The sequence below is a fragment of the Oncorhynchus mykiss genome, chromosome 17 (assembly GCF_013265735.2).
Source record: "Oncorhynchus mykiss isolate Arlee chromosome 17, USDA_OmykA_1.1, whole genome shotgun sequence".
NCBI lineage: Eukaryota > Metazoa > Chordata > Actinopteri > Salmoniformes > Salmonidae > Oncorhynchus > Oncorhynchus mykiss.
In genome coordinates, this window is record NC_048581.1 from 57,976,732 (window position 1) to 58,003,972 (window position 27,241).

The following is a 27,241-nucleotide window of genomic DNA, read 5'->3' on the forward strand; positions in this document are numbered from 1 at the left end:
AAGTGGGAGAACTTGCACAATTGGTGGCTGACTAAATACTTTTTTGCCCCACTGTATGTACATATTTACCTCTTACCTCGTATCCCTGCACATCGACTCATTACTGGTACCCCTTGTAACTTGTGCCAAGTTATCGTTAATCATTGTGTATATATTATTATTTTTGGTATTTATCTATTTTCTTTCTCTCTGCATTGTTGGGAAGTGCCCGGAAGTAAGCATTTCACTGTTAGTCCACACCTGTTGTTTATGAAGCATGTGAGAAATATTGATTAGATATTCATAAAGGTTGTAATAGTAAAAAACGGATTTGTCGTCATCTTTTGGCTGAAAAGGTAAAAAGGTTGGTGGTGAAACGTCACAGCTCGGCAACTCAGGTAAAAACATTTTCTCTGAGTTTCCCACTTTCTACTTGGAGGGTCGTACAAGTGAAATTTACCACTGGGAACTAGGAGCTTCTGATAATTCAGCATGTGAACACTGCAATAAACTTAAAGTACAGCTATCATGCTTGTAAACAAATTATAGTGTTTTAAAAAAACACATATGAATAATGTTTTGTTGCATTTAAGTGGCAAAAATGCTGTTATCGAGGTAATTCCCTCAGAGTTTAGCATTTGGGAGAAGTCGGCATTAAAGACAACTCGGAAACTATGAAATCTTCGACTTGGAAAGTCGTGGTAGAAAGATGAGGGCCTAGTTTCCCACTCAGAAATAATCAGAATCAACCAATAGGATGCTGTACGCAAAAGCATATGCACGTTTTTACTCAAGGATTCAGAGTTTCTGAGTTGTCTTGAACGGGGCTTCAGGTATGATAAACAAGTTTCCCACTAGTAATTACATTGGAGGGCTGGATTCTTCCCAGTCATTTGTGGTAAGACCACCTTCCCATGTTATGAACACAGCATAAAAATGTGTAAATTAGCAGCAGTTAAAGCTAGAATACTTAACTAAAACAATAACAAAGGGCCACCCCGTCTCTGTTTTGGTAATAAGCTGAACAATGGGCCTGGAGAAATGTAACCACTCAAATTCATAGATACAGTGCATTCGGAAAGTATTCTGACCCCTTGACTTTTTCCACATTTTGTTACATTACAGCCTTATTCTAAAATTGATTTTTTTTAAATCGCATCTACACACAATACCTCATAATGACAGCAAAAACAGGTTTTTAGAAATGTTTGCAAATGTATTAAAAATAAAAAAAATGAAATATAAAATGTACATTAAGTATTCAGATTCTTTACTCTGTACAAGCTTGACACACCTTGTAGTTTTTCCTATTCTTCTCTGCAGATTATCTCAAACTCTGTCAGGTTGGATTGTGAGCATCGCTGAACAAATATTTTCAGGTCTCTCAGAGATGATCGATAGGGTTCAAGTCTGGGCTTTGGCTGGGCCACTCAAAGACATTCAGAGACTTGTCCCACAGCCACTCCTGCGTTGTTTTGGTTGTGTGCTTAGGGTCGTTATCCTGTTGGAAGCTGAACCGTCGCCCCCAGTCTGAGGTTCTGAGCGCTCTGGAGCAGGTTTTCATCAAGGATCTCTCTGTACTTTGCTTCGTTCCTCTTTCCCTCGATTCTGACGAGCAGTTGTGTAAAGTAACGAAGTAGAATTACTTGAGTTTTTGATATTTAATACATTTGCAAACATTTCAAAAAACCTGTTTTTGCTTTTTCATTATGGGGTATTGTGTGTAGATTGATGAGGGAAAAAAATATTTAATACATTTTCGAATAAGGCTGTAACGTAACAAAATGTGGAAAAAGTCAAGAGGTCTGAATACTTTCCGAATGCACTGTATGTATGCAAAGACAGACCATCCATGATATCAACATTATAGTTTTAACCATGTTATGAGGCTATACAGTGGTTGTTTACATTTACATTGTTTACAAACATTGAAGTACAACAACTTTATTTTCATATCAGCATGCTGCAATAAACCTAAAGTACAGCCATCATGCTTGTAAACAAACTATAGTGTTTAAAAAAACATTAATGTTTTGTTGTTGCATTTAAGTGTTCAGCATGTGGGAGAAGTCGGCGTTATTCAAAATATTCTGAGTACTTTTGGGTGTCAGGGAAAATGTATGGAGTAATGTCTGGAGTAAAAAGTACATCTTTTTCTTTAGGAATGTAAAAGTTGTCAAAAATATAAATAGTAAAGTAAAGTACAGATACCCCCCAAAAAACGACTTAACTAGTACTTTCAAGTATTTTTACACCACTGCTGCTTTACTGTTTATAAATGAAAGCACTTTATGTATCTAGTCCCCCGTTTGAAGGTATCATAAGTACAGTGGCAAGAAAAAGTATGTGAACCCTTTGGAATTACCTGGATTTCTGCATAAATTGGTCATAGATGAAGATCAGATCAAATTCTAAGTCACAACAATAGACAAACACACAAACACAAATAATAACACACAAACAATTATATGTTCTCATGTCTTTATTGAACACAACATATAAACATTCACAGAGTAGGGTGGAAAAAGTATGTGAACCCTTGGATTTAATAACTGGTTGATCCTCCCTTGGCAGCAATAACCTCAACCAAACGTTTTCTGTAGTTGCGGACCAGACCTGCACAACGGTCAGGAAGAATTTTGGACCATTCATCTTTACAAAACTGTTTCAGTTCAGCAATATTCTTAGGATGTCTGGTGTGAAGCGCTCGAGGTCACGCCACAGCATTTTTAATCGGGTTGAGTTCAGGACTCAGACTGGGCCACTCCAGAAGGTGTATTTTCTTCTGTTGTTGATTTACTTCTATGTTTTGGGTCGTTGTCCTGTTGCATCACCCAATTTATGTTGAGCTTCAATTGGAGGACAGATAGCCTTACATTCCCAAGCAAAATGTCTTGATAAAACTTGGTAATTAATTTGTCCGTTGATGATCGCAAGCTGTCCAGGCCCTGAGGCAACAAAGCAGCTCCAAACCATGATGCTTGCTCCATCCATATTTTACCATTCAGATGAGTTTTTGATGTTTCTGTGCATTTTTTTCTCCACACATAGTGTTCCTTCCAAACAAAGCAACATTAGTTTAATCTGTCCACAGAATATTTTGCCAGAAGCACTGTGGAACATCCAGGTGCTCTTTTGGACAGCAGTGGCTTCTTCCATGGTGTCCTATCATGAACACCATTCTTGTTTAGTGTTTTATTTATTGTAGACTCATCGACAGAGATGTTACCATGTTCCAGAAATTTCTGTAAGTCTTTAGCTGACACTCTAAGATTCTTCTTAACCTCATTGAGCATTCTGCACTGTGCTCTTGCAGTCGTCTTTGCAGGACGGCCACTCTTAGGGAGAGTAGCAACAGTGCTGAACTTTCTCCATTTGTAGTCAATATGTCTTACTATGGACTGATGAACATCAATGCTTTTAGAGATACTTTTGTAACCCGTTCCAGCTTTTTGCAAGTCAACAGTTCTTAGATCTGAGATCTCTTTTGTTCGAGGCATGGTTCACATCAGGCAATGCTTCTTGTGAATAGCAAACTCAAATTTTGTGATTTTCTTTATAGGGCAGGGCAGCTCTAACCAACCTCTCCAATCTCATCTCATTGATTGGACTCCAGGTTAGCTGACTCCTGACTCCAATGAGCTTTTGGAGGAGTCATTAGCCTAGGGGTTCACATACTTTTTACAACCTACGCTGTGAATGTTTAAATGATGTATTCAATATAGACAAGAACAATCCAACAATGTGTGTGTTATTAGTTTAAGCACACTGTGTTTGTCTATTGTTGTGACTAAGATGATCAGATCAAATTGTATGACTAATTTATGCAGAAATCCAGGTAATTCCAAAGGGTTCACATACTTTTCTTGCCAAATGCATCCAAGAAGTTTGTAGTCACATGCTCGATGTAATCATTGCGTGATAGGAATAGTGAATTTGTATAATTATCTATAACACCTTCAAATTGGTGGACTAGATACAGTATATAAAGCGCATTAGTTTCTAAACAGTGAATCGGATATGTATGAAAATACCCTCAAATATAAGGTGACATTATGTACTTTCGCCTAATTTAAAACATTCGATCTCAAATCAATAATTCTGGAGTATTGAGACAAATTAAACGTTTTTGCTTCAATGTCCAAATAAATGTAGGATGTACTTCACTTGTATTGCTACAAAGCCACATACACACACCACACTGTGAAAAGACTGGTTGAATCAAAGTTGTTTCCACGTAATTTAAACCCCCCAAAATAAGTGATGACGTTGAATCAACGTGGAAAACAGATTGGATTGGCAAAAAGTCATCAACATAAAGACATTTAAGTCCAATGACATAGTGATTTTTTATTTATTTCACAACTCAACCAAATGTACATCAAAATTAGACGTTGGACTGACGTCTGTGCCCAGTGGGAAACACTGTCTCCATGAGGTGTCATATTTTTTCAGAGGACAAAACGAGTCCGACTCATCAGCATTCTTCTTGCAGCTCTTTAAAACAAGGAAGTAGTCGTTGTAAGGCACAAACGGAACAAGAAATTTGCTCAAATGAATAAAGTAATTTTGATTGATGATGTAGGCTACTTTGCAGACAGAATCTCTTATTAAACTGAATACATAGGTTCGATTAGCTTTGGTTGAACTGTTTGGAGAAGTGCGCGCAGATGGATAACGAATGTCAATCTCGCGCATGTAATCACCAGAGACAGGTGTCATTATGAACGGCAGCAACAAGTTAGCGCTTTCCAATGCAATTCGGACCGAGGTACGGCGCTATGAAATTGTGAAAAACAACTTTGCCAAACTTTTTAAGCAGTTGGAGAGCGTCGACGACCTACAGCTTCGCTCTGGTTTAAACGTTCACCTTCACAGCATCCAAGGTAAGCAATTCAATAGGCCTAGCCCCATGGCCTGCCATTGGCTCCCAACCCAGTTTATCATGCAAGGAGTTGTCCTGACAACCGACAAATAGTGGACGCATTTTCATTAAAATCAAATGATAGCCTACCTGTAATTAAAATACACCACTTTAAAACGTAATTTCAAAGTGCTGGCAACTTGATAGGCTATATATGTTCCTTTAGCCTAGTCCAAGTGTTCCCAAACTTTTTCACTCGGGTCCCCCTTCAGCATTGGAGAACGTCCTGCACACCCAGCAAAACTAGAATAGTCCCACTAAGCAAAATTACTTGAAATGACTTCTAAAACATAACTTAAACGTCTGAAAAGACAAGTTCAATTTAGGTTCAGATTGAAATGTGAAAATCTATTTTCCGTATGTTTAAAATACTTATTTTTCAGGATGTTGAAAAGGCATATTTTCCGGACGTTGAAAGTACGTATTTTCCAGATGTTGAAATCGGGTACATTTTCGGTTCTGAATAAAAGTTGAAAATAAGTCATTTGTAGATGTCTATGTTTGGGCCGAATCAAGGCTGGTCAGACCGGACAAAATCTGAACCAAAAATAGACGTCTATGATTGGTTCAGATTTGGTCCGGACCGGAACAAAAACCAATGTCTGTGGAAATCAAGGCCGGTACGGAACTGCAAAAAAAAAAAAGACGTCCAAAAGGTGTAGGCACCAGTACATGCTTACTGAGGTGTAGCCCACAGTGTTGTAGCCCACAGTGTTGTCTGAAATTGAATTTTATGAATGCCCGTCAATGTTATGTTGTCTATAAACACCAAGAAACGATATCCGGACAGGACCAAAAAAAGACGTTGGCTCGTGCATACTTGGGTATAGCCTACCATGTCTGCCACAATGGAATTTTATCAATGCTCATCTGTGTTGTTGGCCCTCCATTTGTAAAACAGGCCATTGCATTGGCTTTATTAGTCTTAATTCCTGTGACTAATCAATTTGGTTATTTAAGTTCTGAATATAATTTACCCAACTTTATCAGGAGTTATCGTGAGCCTATTTGCAATGTGTTTACACAGCGGGAAATGCAGAAGGATTTTCTTTGTCGCTATGATCAACTTTCAACAACTGATCATGACAATGGGGTGAACATCCTACACAACAGTTGTGATTGTCCATTCCATATTGTCTATTTTATTTAGTGCCATTTAGGTTAGGCTATTTGATCGGAGAAACCTGGACTAGTTGATCTGGACATTTCTGACAAGTATAAAAAGGTATCAAATCTAATTTTACATACTTTTTTGCCCCACTGTATGTAAAATGTGTATTTAGTCAGCCACCAATTGTGCAAGTTCTCCCACTTAAAACGATGAGATAGGCCTGTAATTTTCATCATAGGTACACTTCAACTATAATAGACAAAATGAGAAGAAAATCCAGAAAATCACATTGTAGGATTTTTAATGAATTTATTTGCAAACTATGGTGGAAAATAAGTAAATATTCATAATATTATTAATAAATATAATACAATAAAAAAATCCATAAAAGATTTTTGAAAATTAATCAGTATATTTGAGTTTTAACCATAACATATGTTGTTGTAATATTTGTTGTATCTTTTCTGGGGGATGAAACTGAAATTGTAACCAGCTTTGTATGACTTTTTTAAGAAAAGGCAATACTTTAAACAACATTTCATTTTCAATTAGTCAGAAATGAGAAGTTGTAATCTGTATAAAGGCAATTTGTTTAACAAAGGATGAGCCTTTCTTAATAATCTACTGGAGAACCATTTTGGGTTTAAGTTTAACTTACAGTGCCTTGTGAAAGTATTCGGCCCCCTTGAACTTTGCGACCTTTTGCCACATTTAAGGCTTCAAACATAAAGATATAAAACTGTATTTTTTTGTGAATAATCAACAACAAGTGGGACACAATCATGAAATGGAACGACATTTATTGGATATTTCAAACTTTTTTTAACAAATCAAAAACTGAAAAATTGGGCGTGCAAAATTATTCAGCCCCTTTACTTTCAGTGCAGCAAACTCTCTCCAGAAGTTCAGTGAGGATCTCTGAATGATCCAATGTTGACCTAAATGACTAATGATGATAAATACAATCCACCTGTGTGTAATCAAGTCTCCGTATAAATGCACCTGCACTGTGATAGTCTCAGAGGTCCGTTAAAAGCGCAGAGAGCATCAGGAAGAACAAGGAACACACCAGGCAGGTCCGAGATACTGTTGTGAAGAAGTTTAAAGCCGGATTTGGATACAAAAAGATTTCCCAAGCTTTAAACATCCCAAGGAGCACTGTGCAAGCGATAATATTGAAATGGAAGGAGTATCAGACCATTGCAAATCTACCAAGACCTGGCCGTCCCTCTAAACTTTCAGCTCATACAAGGAGAAGACTGATCAGAGATGCAGCCAAGAGGCCCATGATCACTCTGGATGAACTGCAGAGATCCATAGGACAACAATCAGTCGTATATTGCACAAATCTGGCCTTTATGGAAGAGTGGCAAGAAGAAAGCCATTTCTTAAAGATATCCATAAAAAGTGTTGTTTAAAGTTTGCCACAAGCCACCTGGGAGACACACCAAACATGTGGAAGAAGGTGCTCTGGTCAGATGAAACCAAAATTGAACTTTTTGGCAACAATGCAAAACGTTATGTTTGGCGTAAAAGCAACACAGCTGAACACACCATCCCCACTGTCAAACATGGTGGTGGCAGCATCATGGTTTGGGCCTGCTTTTCTTCAGCAGGGACAGGGAAGATGGTTAAAATTGATGGGAAGATGGATGGAGCCAAATACAAGACCATTCTGGAAGAAAACCTGATGGAGTCTGCAAAAGACCTGAGACTGGGACGGAGATTTGTCTTCCAACAAGACAATGATCCAAAACATAAAGCAAAATCTACAATGGAATGGTTCAAAAATAAACATATCCAGGTGTTAGAATGGCCAAGTCAAAGTCCAGACCTGAATCCAATCGAGAATCTGTGGAAAGAACTGAAAACTGCTGTTCACAAATGCTCTCCATTCAACCTCACTGAGCTCGAGCTGTTTTGCAAGGAGGAATGGGAAAACATTTCAGTCTCTCGATGTGCAAAACTGATAGAGACATACCCCAAGCGACTTACAGCTGTAATCGCAGCAAAAGGTGGCGCTACAAAGTATTAACTTAAGGGGGCTGAATAATTTTGCACGCCCAATTTTTCAGTTTTTGATTTGTTAAAAAAGTTTGAAATATCCAATAAATGTCGTTCCACTTCATGATTGTGTCCCACTTGTTGTTGATTCTTCACAAAAAAATACAGTTTTATATCTTTATGTTTGAAGCCTGAAATGTGTCAAAAGGTCGCAAAGTTCAAGGGGGCCGAATACTTTCGCAAGGCACTGTATGTATGTGTGAAGCTTTTAGTGAGAGGTTTAAAGCTATAATATTGAATCATTTTTGCCCCCCAAACTCAGTCATTATATAAATAGACACATTTAATTTTGTCGTTTTAAAGTCGTCTGGAGTAGGCAGTGCCATTAGTAAGTAAGTAAACTGTGATAGGAACAAAAAGTTAATCAATGTGATTTTTCCATAAATAGACAAGTATTTACCTCTCCATGGTTGTAGAATCTTATCTATTTTTGTTAACTTTCTATTGAAATTGATTGTGGTAAGTTAAATTATATTTTTTGAGATTTGAATACCAAGTATTCACATACTTGCCCATTTTATTGGTAAACTACAAGGTAGTGTAAACACTATTTTTTTTTAAACAATCCAATAGGTAATATGGTACACTTGTCATAATTAGATTTTAATCCAGAGAGGCTAGAAAAGTGATCAAGATCTTCAATGAGACTGTGCAGGGATCCTGATCGCAGACTAGAGTCATCAGCATACATTGACATTTTTTGTTTTTATCCCCTGGATTTCTAACCCATTGATTATCTTGTTTGATACATTTTAAATAGCTAGCATTTCAATGGCCATTGTTTTACTCCTTTTAAAAGCTCAATACTTTCTGAGAAGTAACCATTATTTACTTATTTATCCCCCCCTTGATTATCCTTTTAGCCTTCCTGTGACATTGGGTACTGTAGGTGTCCTGGATGGCAGGCAGTGTGTCCCCTGTGATCCATTGGGCAGACCGTACCACCCTCTGGAGAGGCCTCCGGTTGTGGGCGGTGCAGTTGCCATACCAGGCGGTGATGCAGCCTGACAGGATGCTCTCAATTGTGCATCTTTAAAAGTTTGTGAGGGTCTTAGGGGCCAAGACAAATTTCTTCAGCCTCCTGAGGTTGAAGAGGCGCTGTTGTGCCTTCTTCACCACGCTGTCTGTGTGTGTGTAGACCATTTCAGATTGTCAGTGATGTGTACGCCGAGGAACTTGAAGCTTTTCACCTTCTCCACTGCGGTCCTGTGGATGTGGGAGTGCTCCCTCTGCTGTCTCCTGAAGTCCACAAACATCTCTTTTGTTTTGTTGAGGGAGAGGTTAATTTTCTGGCAGCACTCCGCGAGGGCCCTCATCTCCTCTCTCTTGGCTGTCCCGTCATTGATGGTAATCAGGCATACTACTATTATGTCGTCTGCAAACTTGCTTCCCACAATAAGTTGGATGAATTTTGGCCCATTCCTCCTGACAGAGCTGTTGTAACTGAATCAGGTTTGTAGACATCCTTGCTTGCACACGCTTTTTCAGTTCTGCCCACAAATTTTCTATAGGATTGAGGTCAGGGCTTTGTGATGGGCACTCCAATACCTTGACTTTGTTGTCCTTAAGCCATTTTGCCACAACTTAGTATGCGTGGGGTCATTGTCCATTTGGAAGACCCATTTGTGACCAAGCTTTAATTTCCTGACTGATGTCTTGAGATGTTGCTTCAATATATCCACATAATTGTCCTCCCTCATGGTGCCATCTATTTTGTGAAGTGCACCAGTCCCTCCTGCAGCAAATCACCCCCACAACATGATGCTGCCACCCCCGTGCTTCACAGTTGGGGTGGTGTTCTTCGGCTTGCAAGCCTCCCCCTTTTTCCTCCAAACATTATGGCCAAACAGTTCTATTTTTGTTTCATCAGACCAGAGGACATTTCTCCAAAAAGTACAATCTTTGACCCATGTGCAGTTGCAAACCATAGTCTGGCTTTTTTATGGTGGTTTTGAAGCCGTGGCTTCTTCCTTGCTGAGCGGCCTTTCAGGTTATGTCGATATAGGACTCATTTTACTGTGGATATTGATACTTTTGTACCTGTTTCCTCCAGCATCTTCACAAGGTCCTTTGCTGTTGTTCTGGGGTTGATTTGCACTTTTCGCACCAAAGTACGTTCATCTCTAGGAGACAGAGCGCGTCTCCTTCCTGAGCAGTATGACAGCTGCATGGCCCATGGTGTTTATACTTGCGTACTATTGTTTGTACAGATGAATGTGGTACCTTCAGGCATTTGGAAATTGCTCCCAAGGATGAACCAGACTTGTGGAGGTCTACATTTTTTTTTCTGAGGTCTTGGCTGATTTCTTTAGATTTTCCAATGATGTCAAGTAAAGAGGCACTGAGTTTGAAGGTAGGCCTTGAAATACATCCACAGGTACACCTCCAATTGACTCAAATTATGTCAATTAGCCTATCAGAAGCTTCTCAAGCCATGTCATCATTTTCTGGAATTTCCAAGCTGTTTAAAGACACAGTCAACTTAGTGCATGTAAACTTCTGACCCACTGGAATTGTGATACAGTGAATTATTAGTGAAATCATCTGTCTTAGCAATTGTTGGAAAAATAACTTGTGTCATGCACAAAGTAGATGTCCTAACCGACTTGCCAAAACTATAGTTTGTAAACAAGAAATTTGTGGAATGGTTGAAAAACGAGTTGTAATGACTCCAACTTAAGTGTATGTAAACTTCTGACTTCAACTGTAGGTATTTATCTTGTCCAGGTGGGATAGGGTGGTGTGTTAGCAGATCACATGACCTGTATCTGCTCTGTGATTGGATGATACAGCAGCTATCAATTGACATCGTGTGTTCGCTAACAGACCTCGTGATTTGTATCTGCTCTGCGATTGGACGATACATACCGCAATGCTGTAGGTTATGAAAGATGGCGCTGTTTTACGGGCTCCTGACTAATTCTGTTATATATATATATATATATATATACACACACACACACACACACACTCTACCGGTCAAAAGTTTTAGAACACCTACTGGGGGTTTTACTGTATTTTTTTTACTATTATCTACATTATAGAGTAATAGTTAAGACATCAACACTATGAAATAACACATATGGAATCATGTTGTAACCAAACAAGTGTTAAACAAATCAAAATATATTTGAGATTCTTCAAATAGCCACCCTTTGCAAATAGCCACCGCCATACAACTGCACATGGGGACAAAGATTGTACTTTTTGGAGAAATGTCCTCTGGTCTGATGAAACAAAAATATAACTGTTTGGCCATAATGACCATCGTTATGTTTGGAGGAAAAAGGGGGAGGCTTGCAAGCTGAAGACACCATCCCAACCGTGAAGCACAGTGGTGGCAGCATCATGTTGTCGGGGTGCTTTGCTGCAGGAGGGACTGGTGCACTTCACAAAATAGATGGCACCATGAGGGAGGACAATTATGTGGATATATTGAAGCAACATCTCAAGACATCAGTCAGGAAATTAAAGCTTGGTCGCAAATGGGTCTTCCAAATAGACAATGGCCCCATGCATACTTCCAAAGTTGTGGCAAAATGGCTTAAGGACAACAAAGTCAAGGTATTGGAGTGGCCATCACGAAGCCCTGACCTCAATCCTATAGAAAATTTGTGGGCAGAACTGAAAAAGTGTGTACGAGCTAGGATGCCTACAAACCTGACTCCGTTACACAAACTTATTGTGGGAAGCTAGTCGAAGGCTACCCAAAACGTTTGACCCAAGTTAAACAATTTAAAGGCAATGCTAGCAAATACTAATTGAGTGTATGTAAACTTCTGACAGACTGGGAATGTGATGAAATAAATAATTCTCTCTACTATTATTCTGACATTTCACATTCTTAAAATAAAGTGCCACCTAAGATGACACCTAAGACAGGGAATTTTTACTAGGATTAAATGTCAGGAATTGTGAAACTGAGTTTAAATGTATGTGGCTAAGGTGAATACAAACTTCCGACTTCAACTGTACCAGTCCCGTGTTTACTTTAATTCTACTAACTGTAAGGCTGTAAATGTGGTAGAGGATGTTGTTGGATTTACTATTCAAATATTGTATCTGAATCTAACGTCAAACAAACCTCCATGCCCTGAACTAATAATATAATATAATGAGCAATCAGGTTGATTGTGCATTTATGCAAGTTGTGGTTACAGATAGCGTGCCCCTTGAGACGTTTTCATGGCAGCGAGAATTCGTCATCGTTGGCCCTATTTCCTCTGTCTCTCTGCAAAGCCACTTCCTGCCTCAAGGAGACAGGCAGAGTATGTATTGGTACAGCTTCCTCCCTCCCCTGTACTCTACTTAATTTACAATTCAAAATTCGCCTTACTCCCACAATGTTTATTTTATCACACACTTTTACAGTGTCTCCTCATGTACACTCCCTGGACTTAACCTAAATCAAGCACCTCAAAAATGCTCTCCCGCCCCCTGTCTTACGTCTATCCTATCTCATCTCTTCTGTCCCTCCACCTTGTGTTGTCATTTAGCCTTTCCTCACAGCAGGTATCACTCCTCGTTAGGAGACACTATTCATCTTCAATAGCATCTCTATGAGACACAGAGGAAGAGACCAAGACCGAGACCGAACTCACTGCAACACACCACCTGGCTTCTCTCTACTGGTGTGGCAGTTAAATGATATCCTAATCTCCAGTCATAATCATTCAGATGCAGACTTGTCAGCCTCGTCTAGTTTCTTTCTTTGTGTTATTGCAGATCTCATATTTTGCAGTTACGAGGCAATTAGGACAATTTGAAACACCCCGGATCTTCTCTCAAGAGCTCTGATTCGATTTCTGAACCCACTCACCCTCTCCCTCTGTGTGTGTGTGTTTCATTCTGCAGTGTCTGTGTGTAAGGTGTGTATGCACATAATTTCTACACACTCATTTATTTGTTTTCCATTATTTCATTTGCATTGCGGAAGAGTCAAGTGTCATTAGTTTTGTATGTGTGTGTGCCCAATTTCTGATTGCCTGCGTAGGGGTCTCCTAAGTCCCACCCATCCCCCTGTCTACTTAACATTGCATACACACACACACACCGCCCACACCCTTCATGGCAGGAGGATGTTAATCGTCATTACGATGTGGCCGGGGAGGCTAAATGTTGATTTAATTCCTCTATGGAAGGATCACATAATGCCCTTGTCACACAGCCGGGCCTAGCCTCCCTTCCAGAACTGGAGAAATATAAATGTGTCCCTGTAAGAAAGAGGTCACACCTCAGGCCAAAATGAATGTAGTCTGATGCTGGTGATTACACCAGAATGCAGAACATGTGTCAACTATCAGATTAGCAAAAGGAGAGTGGTGGTGTGGCTCTCCAGAGCAGCATTTTAGTTATGCAGGTGGTGTGTTGGAATGCACAGGGCCGTGGTCCCCAGTGGTAAGGGAATGCACTCTTTCTTGGTGGTTGACTTGATAAATGTCACAACAGCATAAAAGAAGAATGACAACAATGGCTTCATCACCCCTCAGTGGAATGTTTGGATTGTTTGTCTCCTCATTCCAGGGTTTGTCTTTATTTTTTACTATTTTCTACATTGTAGAATAGTAGTGAAGACATCAAAACTATGAAATAACACATGGAATCATGTAGTAACCAAAAAAGTGTTAAACAAATCAAAATATATTTGAGATTCTTCAAAGTAGCCACCCTTTGCCTTGATGACAGATTTGCACACTCTTGGCATTCTCTCAACCAGCTTCATGAAGTAGTCACCTGGAATGCATCAGTTCATTAGAGTTATCAGCCTCAGAAATTGCAGCCCAGATAAATGCTTCACAGATTTCAAGTAACAGACACATCTCAGCATCAACTGTTGTGAATCAGGCCTTCATGGTCGAATTGCTGCAAAGAAACCACTACTAAAGGACACCAATAAGATGAGACCTGCTTGGGCCAAGTAACATGCGCAATGGACATTAGACCGGTGGAAATCTGGAATTCTGGTCTGATGAGTCCAAATTTGAGATTTTTGGTTCCAACCGCTGTGTCTTTGTGAGACGCAGATTAGGTGAACAGATGATCTCTGCATGTGTGGTTCCCACCGTGATGCATGGAGGAGGTGCTTGCTTGTGACACTGTCTATGATTTATTTAGAATTCAAGGCACACAACCTGCATGGCTACCATAGCATTCTGCAGCGATATGCCATCACATCTGGTTTGGTCTTAGTGGCAGTATCATTTGTTTGTTGGATGAGTTGGAACGCTGAGTGAAGGAAAAGCAGCCAACAAGTGCTCAGCATATGTGGGAACTCCTTCAAGACTGTCGGAAAAGCGTTCCAGGCAAATCTGGTTGAGAGAATGCCAAGAGTGCTAAGCTGTCATCACGGCAAAGGGTGGCTAGAATATAAAATATATTTTGATTTAACACTTTTTGGTTACTACATGATTCCATTTGTATTATTTCATAGTTTTTATATCTTCACTATTATTCTACAATATAGTAAAAATAAAGAAAAACCCTTGAATAGATGAATAGATGTGTCCAATCTTTTGACTGGTACTGTATGTATAAACAATCCCTTCAAAGTATTCACACCCCTTGACTTTTTCCACCTCCGTGAGAACGTAGGAGCGCACCGGAGGACAGGTAGCAGGCACGGGTTCCCTCTCCAGAGCCTGGCGGATATCCACGTCTATGTCCCAAAGCACAGGGGCAGCGATTCTGGAGGGCAGTGTGATGGACGCACTCAGAACAGGAACCTCTCCCGAATCGTGGAGACAGGACAGGGCATCAGCTTTGATGTTCTTTGAACCTGGAACCTGATGGCATTGACTCTGTAGTCAATACACGGATGTGACCCCCCTTCCTTCTTGGCCACAAAGAAGAAACCTGCCGATGCAGGGGAGGTGGATGGGCAGATGAAACCCTGTTGGAGAGCCTCCTGGATGAACTCCTCCATGGTCTTGGTTTCAGCCACCGACAGGGGGTAGATGCAGCTGCGCAGAGTCTGTAAGCAAGTCGATGGCACAGTCCCAGGGGGCAATGAGGGAGACCGATGGAGTGGGTCTTGGCGAAAACCTCCGGGAGATCCTGGTAAACCTCTGAGATGTTGGCCTGGAGGGCAACCACAATAATCTTAATTGACGTGGACCACAGGGTAAGAGAAAGCAGGTCTTCCAACATCAAATCAAATTTTATTAGTCACATGCGTCGAATACAACAGGTGTAGTCCTCACAATGAAATGCTTACTTACGAGCCCCAAACCAACAATGCAGTTAAAAAAAATATGGATAAAAATAAGAAATAAAAGTAACAAGTAATTTAAGAGCAGCAGTAAAATAACAATAGCGAGACTATATACAGGGGGGTACTGGTACACAGTCAATGTGTGGGGGCACTGGTTAGTTAGAGGTAATATGTACATGTAGGTAGAGTTATTAAAATGACTATGCATAGATGATAACAACTGAGTGTAGCAGTGGTGTAAAGGGGGGGGGGGGGGTGGGCAATGCAAACAGTCTGGGTAGCAATTTGATTAGGTGTTCCCGGAGTCTTATGGCTTGGGGGTAGAAGCTGTTTAGAAGCCTTTTGGACCTAGACTTGGCGCTCCGGTACCGTTTGCCGTGCGGTAGCAGAGGGAACAGTCTGACTAGGGTTGCTTGAGTCTTTGACAACTTTGACAACTTTAGGGCCTTCCTCTGACACCGCCTGATATAGAGGTCCTGGATGGCAGGAAGCTTTGCACCAGTGATGTACTGGGCTGTTCGCACAACCCTCTGTAGTGCCTTGCAGTCGGAAGCCGAGCAGTTGCCATACCAGGCAGTGATGCAACCAGTCAGGATGCTCTCGATGGTGCAACTGTAGAACCTTTTGAGGATCTCGGGACCCATGCCAAATCTTTTCAGTCTCCTGAGGGGCAATACGTTTTGTTGTGCCCTCTACATGACTGTCTTGGGGTGTGCTTGGACCATGTTAATTTGTTGGTGATGTGGACACCAAGGAACTTGAAGCTCTCAACCTGATCCACTACAGTCCTGTCGATGAGAATGGGGGCGTACTCTGTCCTCTTTTTCCTGTAGTCCACAATCCTTAGTCTTGATCACGTTGAGGGAGAGGTTGTTGTCCTGGCACCACACGGCCAGGTCTCTGACGTCCTCCGTATAGGCTGTGTCGTTGTCGTTGTTGGTGATCAGGCCTACCACTGTTGCGTCATCGGCAAACTTAATGATGGTGTTGGAGTTGTGCCTGCCCGTGCAGTCCTGAGTGAATAGGGAGTACAGGAGGGGACTGAGCATGCACCCCTGTGTTGTGGATCAGCGTGGAGGATGCATTGTTACCTACCCTTACCACCTGGGGTGGCCCGTCAGGAAGTCCAGGATCCATTTGCAGAGGGAGGTGTTTAGTTCCAGGGTCCTTACCATATTGATGAGCTTTGAGGGCACTATGGTGTTGAACGCTGAGCTGTAGTCAATGAATAGCACTCTCACATAGTTGTTCTTTTTGTCGAGGTGGAAAAGGGCAGTGTGGAGTGCAATAGAGATTGCATCATCTGTTGGGGCGGTATGCAAATTGAAATGGGTCTAGAATTTCTGGGATAATGGTGTTGATGTGAGCCATGACCAGCCATTCGAAGCACTTCATGGCTACAGACATGAGTGCTACGAGTCGGTAGTCGTTTAGACAGGTTACCTTTAGTGTTCTTGGGCACACGCACTATGGTGGTCAGCTTAAAACATGTTGGTATTAAGGACTCGAACAGGGAGAGGTTGAAAATGTCAGTGAAGACACTTGCCAGTTGGTCAGAGCCGGTGTAGTACGATTCGATCTTAGTCCTGTATTGAAACTTTGTCTGTTTGATGGTTTGTCGGAGGGCATAGCAGAATTTCTTTGGGTTAGAGTCCCGCTCCTTGAAAGCGGCAGCTCTAGCCTTTAGCTAGTGCGGATGTTGCCTGTAATCCATGGCTTCTGGTTGGGGTATGTACCTACGGTCACTGTGGGGACGATGCCATCGATGCACTTATTGATGAAGCTACTCAATTCCATCGGAGGAATCCCGGAACATATTCCAGTCTGTGCTAGCAAAACAGTCTTGTAGCTTAGCATCTGCTTCTTTTTTTTATTGATCTTGTCACTGGTGCTTCCTGCTTTAATTTCTGTTTGTAAGCAGGAATCAGGATATAATTATGGTCAGATTTGCAAGATGGAGAGCTTTGAATCCATCTCTGTGTGTGGAGTAAAGGTGGTCCAGAGTTTTTTTTTTTGTTGTTTTTTTTCCCCTCTTGTTGCGCATTTAACATGAAATTTGGTAGACCGATTTTAAGTTTCCCTGCATTAAAGTCCCCGGCTATTAGCAGTGCCACCTCCAGGTGAGCGTTTTCTTGTTTGCTTATGGCGGTATACAGCTCATTCAATGCTGTCTTAGTGCTAGCCTCTGACTGGTGGTATGTAAACAGCTATGAGAAATACAGATAAACTCTCTAGGTAGGTAGTGTGGTCTACAGTTTATCATGAGATACTCTACCTCAGGCAAGCAATAGCTCGAGACTTCATGAGATATCGTGCACCAGTTGTTATTTACAAAAATGCATACCAGACAAATGGCGGTGTGCCCAGTCAGTCAGTGATCTACACCCTCGAATAAGAGGTGGTGGGGTCGTGGTTTTGGAGCCACGCGAGGCCAAGTATGACTTTGTGTACGGGTGCCTGGATGATGATGATGAGGAGGAGGAGGAGGGGAAGGCTTTCTTGGTGCAGAGGTCCCACGGTGATGGTGAGGGGTGCTGTGATAGTTGCAGATCCCAGTGGTTTGTTATCCAGCGCTTGAACGGAAATGAGAGGAGTGCAGGTATGATGTTATTTTCAGGGAGGAGTCAAGGGCCTTATCAATAAAATTCCCTGTGGCACCAGAGTCCACTAGAGCTGTAGAAACAACACGAGGGACAGCCAGCTAGTGATATTGGTACTAAAAAGGGTTTGGTGGAGAGTGATTATGATGATGGAATTATTCATATTCATACCTCTGCTCTAGTGGCTCCCAGGTTGGGATGTAGCGGACACCGTTGAAGCTGGTGTCCCTACTGACCGTAATAGGGACAGAGTCCCAGCTGTCTCCAACAGCATCACTCGGCTGCGGGGAGGCGTGTGGCCCCTACCTCCATGGGTTCAGGCTCTGACTCAGAACTGTCAATGAAGGAGGGAGAGTCGATGGGGGTGCCGACCATCCTGAAGGAGGTTATCCAGACGGATGGCCATCGCGATGTGTGTCCAATGAGAGGGTGTCGTCTAGGCATGCAAAGTCAGTCTGGACCTCTTCACGCAATCCTTTTCTGAATAAGGTGCAGAGTGCCAGCTCATGTAATCCGCTGGATGCTGACACTGTACAGAAGGTGAGGGTGTACCAGTGGATGATCAAATAGGTTCTTTGCTCTATTCAGAGGACTATCATAGGAACCCAGCTTCTCCTCGCCTCCCCAGACGGCCGTAGCCCACTCCAATGCCCGCCCGGTCAGCAGGGAAATAACCGTGGAAACCTTGGACCTCTTGGTTGTGGGGGCACTGGGTCGACTCATGATATAGGATCCTCTGCTCGTTGGAGGATGCCGCTTGAGGAAGATCTAGATGTTGAAGAAGGTGTGGTGTTGGCGAAGTAGGTCTCCCTGTTCGCCGACCATCTGGGAGATGTCTTGGTTGGCTGCAGCTTCCAATTTGTGAGGCATTATTCTGTAACGAAGACACAGGGAGTCAGGAAGCAGGTGCAGTTGGTGAGTTTAATAAGAACGAACGTAAAGTGAATAAACAAACAAGCGTAGTGTCTGAACATGAACATGGAAACAATACTGCCTGATGGGTGATAACAGAGTGCAAGATTAAGGGAGAGTAATCAGGGAAGAAATGAAGTCCAGATGTGCCTAATGATGAGGCGCAGGTGTGCGTAATGATGGGTTACTAGACTGGCGACGTCGTGTGCCCGGGAGCGGGAGTAGACGTGACCCTAACGTTAGGCTCCTTAAGAGTATTTGTATTAATTATGGATCCCCATTAGCTTCTTCCAAAGCAGCAACTACTCTTCCTGGGGTCCAGCAAAATTAAGGCAGCTTATACAATTTTAAAACATTACAATACATTCACAGATTTCACAACACACTGTGTGCCCTCAGGCCCCTACTCCACCACTACCACATATCTATAGTACTAAATCAGTGTGTGTGTATGCATGTTCTGTGCCAATGTTTGTGTTGCTTCACAGTCCCCGTTGTTCCATAAGGTGTTTTTTTTGTTATCATATTTTTTAAAAACATTTTTAAAATGTAATTCTACTGCTTGCGTCAGTTACTTGATGTGGAATAGAGCTCCATGTAGTCATGGCTCTATGTAGTACTGTGTGCCTCCCATAGTCTGTTTTGGACTTGTGGACTGTGAAGAGACCTCTTGTGGCATGTCTTGTGGGGTATGCATGGGTGTCCGAGCTGTGTGCCAGTAGTTTAGACGGACAGCTCGGTGCATTCGACATGGCAATACCTCTCATAAATAAAATTAAAATCTAATAGTACATAATTGGGCCAATCCCTCTCCAAACATGTAGCTCTTTTCTTTCTGAGTAAGTGGATTGGTAACACCATCTTTAACATTGTCCTCATCTCCTGGTTGTGGTTGCTCATTTAATAAAAACAAACATTTTGTTAAAGAAAGCTTAAATTCCACCGCATTTCATTGTTGCTGTTCTCGCCAGCTAATGCCATTACTTAGCTGACAGAAAACTTCAGAACAGTTCTGAGGGAAAGTTGGTTATGATTCGTAAACAATTTATCAGTCTGTGCTTCCAAAATAAAAGTACAGGTCCAACAGCAAAACATTTTGTCGCATGTGGGCACTTTAGAGCCCTGAAAAAGTCAGTCAAGTAAAATAAGTAATAAGAGATAGTATGCATTGTAAAAATGGACTGTATTACATTGTATTTACAAATATAAAGTGGGTAGCTACATGGTCATGCAGTGGCATAAATAGTATATAATAGAACAGCAGCGTTTGTGTGTGAGAGTTTGTGTGTAAAGGTTGGATGTGTGGGTAGTCAGTGTAAATCATCTCTAAGGAGCAGATAGTGTGTATGTATCTATAAGCAACTGTCTGTGTATATCACAGTAAGTTACACGTTATAATTTCAGTTTAGAGGGGACATGATTCATCATACTCTGTGGGTGTTCTTCCTTCACAGATTTCAGCCAATTAAACAAGAGACACAGGTGGGAAACACATACCTATACACACAATGAAGCCCCACCCCCACTGTGAGCACACACAACATACAGCCACATACATTTACACACTCATACAGTACACATGCTGAAAATCACGTGGCATGTATCATTAAGTCATGCGAGTATATTATGGGTTACATTTTGTATTTTTATTTATTTAACTAGGCAAGTCAATTATGAACAAATTCTTATTTACAATGATGGCCTACCAAAAGGCCTCCTGTGGGGACGGGGGCTGGAATTACAACAACAACAACAATGGGACAAAACACAGATCACGACAAGAGCGACACCTCAACACTACATAAAGAGAGACCTATAAGTCAATAACATAGCATGGCAGCAACATGACAACAACATGGTAGCAACACAACATGGTAGCAGCAGAAAACATGGTACAAACGTTATTGGGATAATTATGATAACGTGTTAGTTTCTAATATTGGACCCATGGTTTCTCTTTATTGTGTTAGTAAATAATGAACTAATGATGAAAGGAGCATAACCTTTCCTCATTCAATGTCAATGACACACAAATACACATGTTTGTTTTACTATCATTGTGGGGACCTAATTCTAACCCTAATTGTAAACCTAACCCCTAAGCCTAAAATAGTATTTTTCCATATGGGGAGTAGCAAAATGTCCCAGCTTGTCAAATTTGTCTTTGTTTTACTCTCCTTGTGAGGACTTATGGTCTCCACAAGGATAGTGAAACCAAAAAATACACACACACACAGAGACCGACACGGTATCAGCAGCTTAGCATGAGAGATGAGGGAGGTGGAAGGAGGGAGGTGGTGAATAAGCTGTTGCTACCCCAATCCTTGCCGATTTTAAAAGGGGGGTGAGGGGAGCCGTTCTGGAGGGAGATGGAGCTATTGTGACTGCCAAGGAGAGAGAAAGGGGAGAGGGTAGATAGAGCCTTCCCTCTCTTGTCGTCTACCTTTTTCCAGCTCCTTTTTTTCCTTCCCTTCTCTCCTGCATTCCTCTCCTCTCTTCCACCTTTAGCTACCCTCCTTTCTGTTCGGATCCCCTCTCTCATCCTCACATCCCCTCCCTTTTCTGTGCCCCAAGATTTATCATCACCCATTCAGTTTGTTTTCAAACCACCTTATTTAATTTCACGGTTATACCCTCCCCCTCACACTCGTGTTAATTTTTATCCGTTCCTCCTCTCTCTCTCTCTCTCTCTTTCCTCCTTCGCTCTCTCCTTTCATTCATCAGTATGACGTCTGGATTTTTTCATCACCTTTCTTCCTCCATTGCATCATCGCTTGCTCCCTCTTTCCTGAAGGGGAGGGGGAGAGAAGAAGAGCGAGAGAGAGGGAGAGTGGGAACTGCCAAGGAGATTGCCTTAAGAAGAACAGAGCGAGAGAGAGAGAGAGAGAGCGAGCAAGTGATGGGTAGGAGGAGGCAGAGGTTTTTGTCTTGGTTTTGTCTGATCCGACATGAGCCACAGAACGTGAGTGCTTGACCGAGAACAGGCATCTCTCACTGGACGCATCACCCTCACCCTACCACTCAGTCTGTCTGTCTGTCTGCCTGCCTGCCTGGAGCTGGAGCTGGGGCTGGAGCTGTGGTAGCGACGGGCTATCGGAGAGGCTAGCAGGCACAGTGGCTCTGATGAGAAGAGGGGCTAAGCTGAGCCGGTGGGCTTGCTCTCTGCCTCACAGACACATTTTATTGACTTGCTAATTGCCTAAGACACTCAGAGGAGAGGATGCAGTGACTGAAGGGCGCGAAGGAACCAACTGTACAGAAGAGCGTTACAGGCAGTGGAACAGTGACTGCGTTCTGCCTATCTGACCACCATTTCTGCTTCTCTTTACTGTGGGAATTACAACAGATGTTTGCAGCCTGCCTTTCATTGATCCGCACAATGTGCATACGTGATTCATGCATGACATTAGTGTGTCTTTGCCTCACATGCAGTCGGAAGTAGACTCTCACCACCACATGCTTTGCAACACGTGAATGATTTCCATATGGATGTTTGTTCTCTTATTTACATTCAAACCTGTTTTTCTCTGCTAGGTCTGCTTAAGCTGTTGTTTACTGTGCTGTCTGGTTTGTCTTTACCACAATACATACCCTTTGGTGTCTGTGACGGTGCTACATATTTTTTTTTTTTTTTTTTTTTTTTTTTTTTGTCAACCAATCAAATGTAATGGGGATATGAAGATTCTGAAGCATACAATGAATATCCTTCCCTGGGAGTGAAGAAATTATCTGAAGAGAAGCTTACAGGCTGAAGACTGACTTGAGGCATTTCACCTTGTGTGATTTTGTGGAGTGGGGAACTACGTAGTACAGTCTTGTTGTAAAAATGGACCAGGCTCATTTGTTGACTCTTGCATAATTCCAGACTACCCAGTCTCAAACATCAAGATCGAGGAAAGCAATCTCAGATCCCTGGCATCGGGCTGTAGAATTAATCTTTCATATGGAGAGAGAAAGGGGAAAAGAAAGAGAGGATTGTGAATGAACCTGTGGAGGAGACCAGTGATCAGCAAAGAGAAGGTGACAAGGGGATTACAGGAAGGATTAAAATAAAGTACACTCTAGATTTAAGTAACTCAGCCTTGTTAAGTATGCTCCGCTAATTCCAGGTAGCTCCTACCACCTCTTGACAAAGTTACCATTCTCCCACATCAGACGTATCCCTACGCCAGTTAGTTTGACAGTACCTTCTGACTGTTTTCTGGTCTGACTGTTGTCTCTCTGGTGAAGCCTCCAGCTGTGGGTTGCCATGCCTGTTCCCTGCGGTTCTGTCTGGGTCAGAGTGAGGGCTCTGCCGCTGCTCTGAGGTTGGTCTACCTCCTTGTCTGCCAGCCTGCCGCCCCTATGAGCCAAACAGGCACCCTACCAAGGCGCACCACCTACCTCATCTCCCTCACCCTGGTCAAGGTCGAGGCGGTAGGGGGTGATGGAAGGGCCACCGGGCCCCAGCCACAGCTGGCCCTTTCCCTAGGGAGAGGAGGTGTGGGGGGCCCTGGGTATGAGCAGGATGAAGAGCTGAGCAGGACCACTGAGGATGAGGGAGGACATTCGTGTGCCGTGGGGGAGGGAGAGGGGGACACAGAAATGGAGGAAGATGAGCAGGAGGACATTAGCTTTGGGGGGCCTGTTCAGGAGCGGGGGAAGCCTGAGATGAGGGAGAAAGAGAGTTGTGGGCCAGGCTCCTCGAAAGATATCACATTGGGGATTAAGAGCAAGGAGTCTCCCCTCTTACTGAAGAACATGAAAGACCAAGTGAAGGGGCTTGCAGGTGTCCCCTCAGAGGCAGGGCTGAGGAGAGAGGGAACCCGTCCTAAAACCGAACTCTACAGGGAGCCACCCATGCTGTTTCCAAGGGGCGAGGAGGGGATGGGCGACCCAAGCAGCACCCTCTGCCGAGTCAGCGTGCCCATCACTGTCCCTCCCAGGTTTACCCATCGACCCGAGGTCCTGATGAGGTCACATGCCGGGGGGGGGGCTGTAAGCCGGCGGGAGTTGAGGGAAGCCGATCAGAGTATGCCTCCATCTGCCAAGAGTCTGGACCGCAAAGACAACCGTATAGGGGATCGGTCGCCTATGATAGGTGCTGCGGCCGCCCTAGGGCCTTACCGAGCGTCCTGGGCAGACAGTGACGGCAGGACCACCCTCCTTCACCAGGGGGTCCCAGTGGGGGGAGGGTTTACAGCCGTGGTGACAAGGGAAAGCCCCCAAGGGGACAGGCTGAAGACAGGCTCCACCTCCCTGCCAGCTCAACCCACCACCCAGGTGTCCAAGCCGGCAAGGAAGGGCAAGAGCCGTACCCTGGACAACAGTGACCTGCACTCTCTTTCTGAGGACCTGAAGAAGGGGAAGGATGGCAAGGGCCAGGGTCAGGGGGGAACCACCCAGCGCGCCCGCGACCGCAAGATGCTCAAGTTCATCAGTGGGATCTTCACAAAGAGTACGCCTGCGCCTCCCAGCTCCAACACAACGCCCCTTATTTACACACCCATACAGAGGGGTTCTAGTGAGGAGGAAGGTAAGAAATCGCCCACATCCACCTCCCCATAGTTCACCCCAACCAGGTCTAGCTGCATTTTCCATTTCATTTCAGATTTTTCACTACTGGATGCGGCAGGCTACCATCTTACTCCAATGATTTACATTTATTTTTGCCTGTAACATTGGTTAATATAAGATTTAAACCCCATACCCTTCTCCCAACTAGAGTGATGTCGATTGCTGTGCTATTCCACAGTACAGTATATAGCCTTGGGCTACCCTTCTGAAAAAAACAGCATAGTCCAGCATAGGCTGGTGACCAATCTTCTTTGTGTTTTTTGCTGGTGACCAACCGTGGTTGTGTTTTTGCTGGTGACCAACCTTGGTTGTGTTTTTCCTGGTGACCAACCTTGGTTGTGTTTTTCCTGGTGACCAACCTTGGTTGTGTTTTTAGAAAAGTTTAGAAAAATGTGTAATTTGTGTAGAAAAATCTAAATTAATTAAACAATCAATGTAATGCAAAAACATAGATATAGAAACAAACAATTGAAAAAAATCTAACCGCAATAGAGCATGATGGGCGTGCTTTTGCAGACCAGCTTAACCAACTAGACCATGCTGGACCAGCATACACAGCATATACTCTAAAAAAGGTTATTGAGGTGTTCTTTGTCAGGGGTGAGAGTGTTATTGTACATCTTTATTACCAAGAACATACAGTGCATTCAGAAAGTATTCAGACCCCTTGACTTTTTCCACATCTTGTTGCTGTAACGTAGACACGGAGTCAGGAAGCAGGTGCAGTTAGTGAGTTTAATGATAATGGACATGGAACGATACAAAACAAGAGAAGCGTCTGACATGGAAATACAAACAATACTACCTGATGACTGACAAAACAGTGTGCTAGATAAATGGTAAATAATGAAGTCCAGGTGTGACTGATGATAGGACGCAGGTGTGCGTAAAGATGGGTTGCCAGGACTGGTGGTTAGTAGACCGGTGGCGTCGAGCGCCAGAGCAGGAGAGTGGCAGTAGACGTAACAGAACCCCCACCCCCCGCCCCCCGCAGGACGACACCGGCCAGGGGGGCGGCTCCGAGGGCGAGGAGCTGGCCGGTCCGGATGGCGAAGGTGGATATCTTGGATGATGTTGGGATCTAGGATGTCGTCCAACGGAACCCGACACTGCTCCTTTAGAACGTACCCCTCTGTCCACCAGGTACTGGAGGACACCCCCACGACATCGGGAGTCCAGGAGGGATCTGACTGCATAGGCAAATCAATCAAATCAAAAGGGCTCCCCTCGATGTCTAAGGGAGGCGGAGGGGTGTCGTGGGGGACTGCATCAGCCAGAGGACCAGGAACCACAGGCCCTGAGGAGGAAAACCTGAAAAGATGGTGAGATTCAGTAGTGAGTGGGGAGTTGTAATCTGTAAATTACCTCATTGACCATCCAGAGGACCTTGAACAGCCCCACAAACCGAGGACTTCTTACAGGGCAGGCGGAGTGGAAGGTTCCTGGTGGAGAGTCCGACGCGATCACCAGGGTGGCGCCTCTCTGCGGTGGCAATCTGCCTGCTCTTTCTGACAGCGTACGGCGTGCTGGAGTCTCACATGGGAATCGTTCCATACCACTTCTGCGCACCTGATCCACTCGTCCACCGCAGGAGCAAAGGTCTGGCTCGGAGTCCACGGAGCCAGGGCTGGCTGGTAACCCAGAACACACTGGAAGGAAGTCAGCCCGGTGGAGGAGTGTCGCAATGAATTCTGGGCATATTCAGCCCAGAGAAGGAATCGGGGCCGCTCCCCCTGCCGGTCCTGATAATGGCTCCTCAGGAATGAAGGCCTTCCATACACATGATGTGAATAGGGGGCCACGATCGGAGATTATATCCTCTGGAAGGCCACAGTGCTGGAAGACCTGCTGGAACACTGCCTCAGTGACCTGGATAGTGGTAGGGAGACCAGAGAGAGGGATTAAATGGCATGATTTAGATAATCTGTCCACTATCACAAAAATGGTGGTAAAACCATCAGAAGAGGGGAGATCAGTGCAAAATCAATGGACAGATAAGAGCAGGGATGCTGAGGCACGGAACGGGGAAGGATGTCTACGTCCCAGAGCACGGGGGCTACAACTCGAGAGGGCAGAGTTATGGGTGCACTAAAGACAGGAACATCTCCCGAATCGTTGAGACAGGACAGGACAGGGCTATGATGTATTTTTTACCTGGGTGACATGTCAGCGTGAAATCAAGTCTGGTGAAGAAAAGGCCCACCTGTCTTGGTTCAGGTTCCAAGTCGCCTCACTGTGTCCGTATGTACAGTGGGGCAAAAAAGTATTTAGTCAGCCACCAATTGTGCAAGTTCTCCCACTTAAAAAGATGAGAGAGGCCTGTAATTTTCATCATAGGTACACTTCAACTATGACAGACAAAATGAGAAAAAAAATCCAGAAAATCACATTGTAGGATTTTTAATGAATTTATTTGCAAATTATGGCTTGTAGGCCTGTTGTAAGACCGGTACTCACCAGACATCACCGGCAACAACGGCGCCTATGGGCACAAACCCACCATCGCTGGACCAGACAGGACTGGCAAAAAGTGCTCTTCACTGATGGGTCGCGGTTTTGTCTCACCAGGGGTGATGGACGGATTGACATTTATCGTCGAAGGAATGAGCGTTACACCGAGGCATGTACTCTGGAGCAGGATCGATTTGGAGGTGGAGGGTCTGTCATGGTCTGGGGCGGTGTGTCACAGCATCATTGGACTGAGCTTATCATTGCAGGCAATCTCAATGCTGTGCGTTACAGGGAATACATCTTCCTCCCTCACGTGGTACCCTTCCTGCAGGCTCATCCTGACATGACCCTCCAGCATGACAATGCCACCAGCCATACTGCTCGTTCTGTGTGTGATTTCTTAAAGACAGGAATGTCAGTGTTCTGCCATGGCC

General features: G+C 43.5%; 1 protein-coding gene across 4 annotated transcripts in view; it reads left to right on the plus strand.

Annotated features, from left to right (window-relative positions):
• Window positions 1–4,420: 4,420 nt before the first annotated feature.
• LOC110494215 (arf-GAP with GTPase, ANK repeat and PH domain-containing protein 1) overlaps window positions 4,421–27,241 on the plus strand; it is a 53,629-nt gene continuing 30,808 nt past the window's right edge. For 2 of the 4 annotated variants that reach the window (XM_021569054.2, XM_021569055.2), the window contains exon 1: window positions 4,421–4,865. In XM_021569054.2, coding sequence (XP_021424729.2) covers window positions 4,703–4,865 — 163 coding nt within the window. In that variant the 5' untranslated portion in view covers window positions 4,421–4,702. Of the gene's footprint in view, window positions 4,866–21,224; window positions 24,316–27,241 lie in introns of those variants that run through there. The other 2 variants (XM_021569051.2, XM_021569053.2) reach the window with 1 other exon arrangement.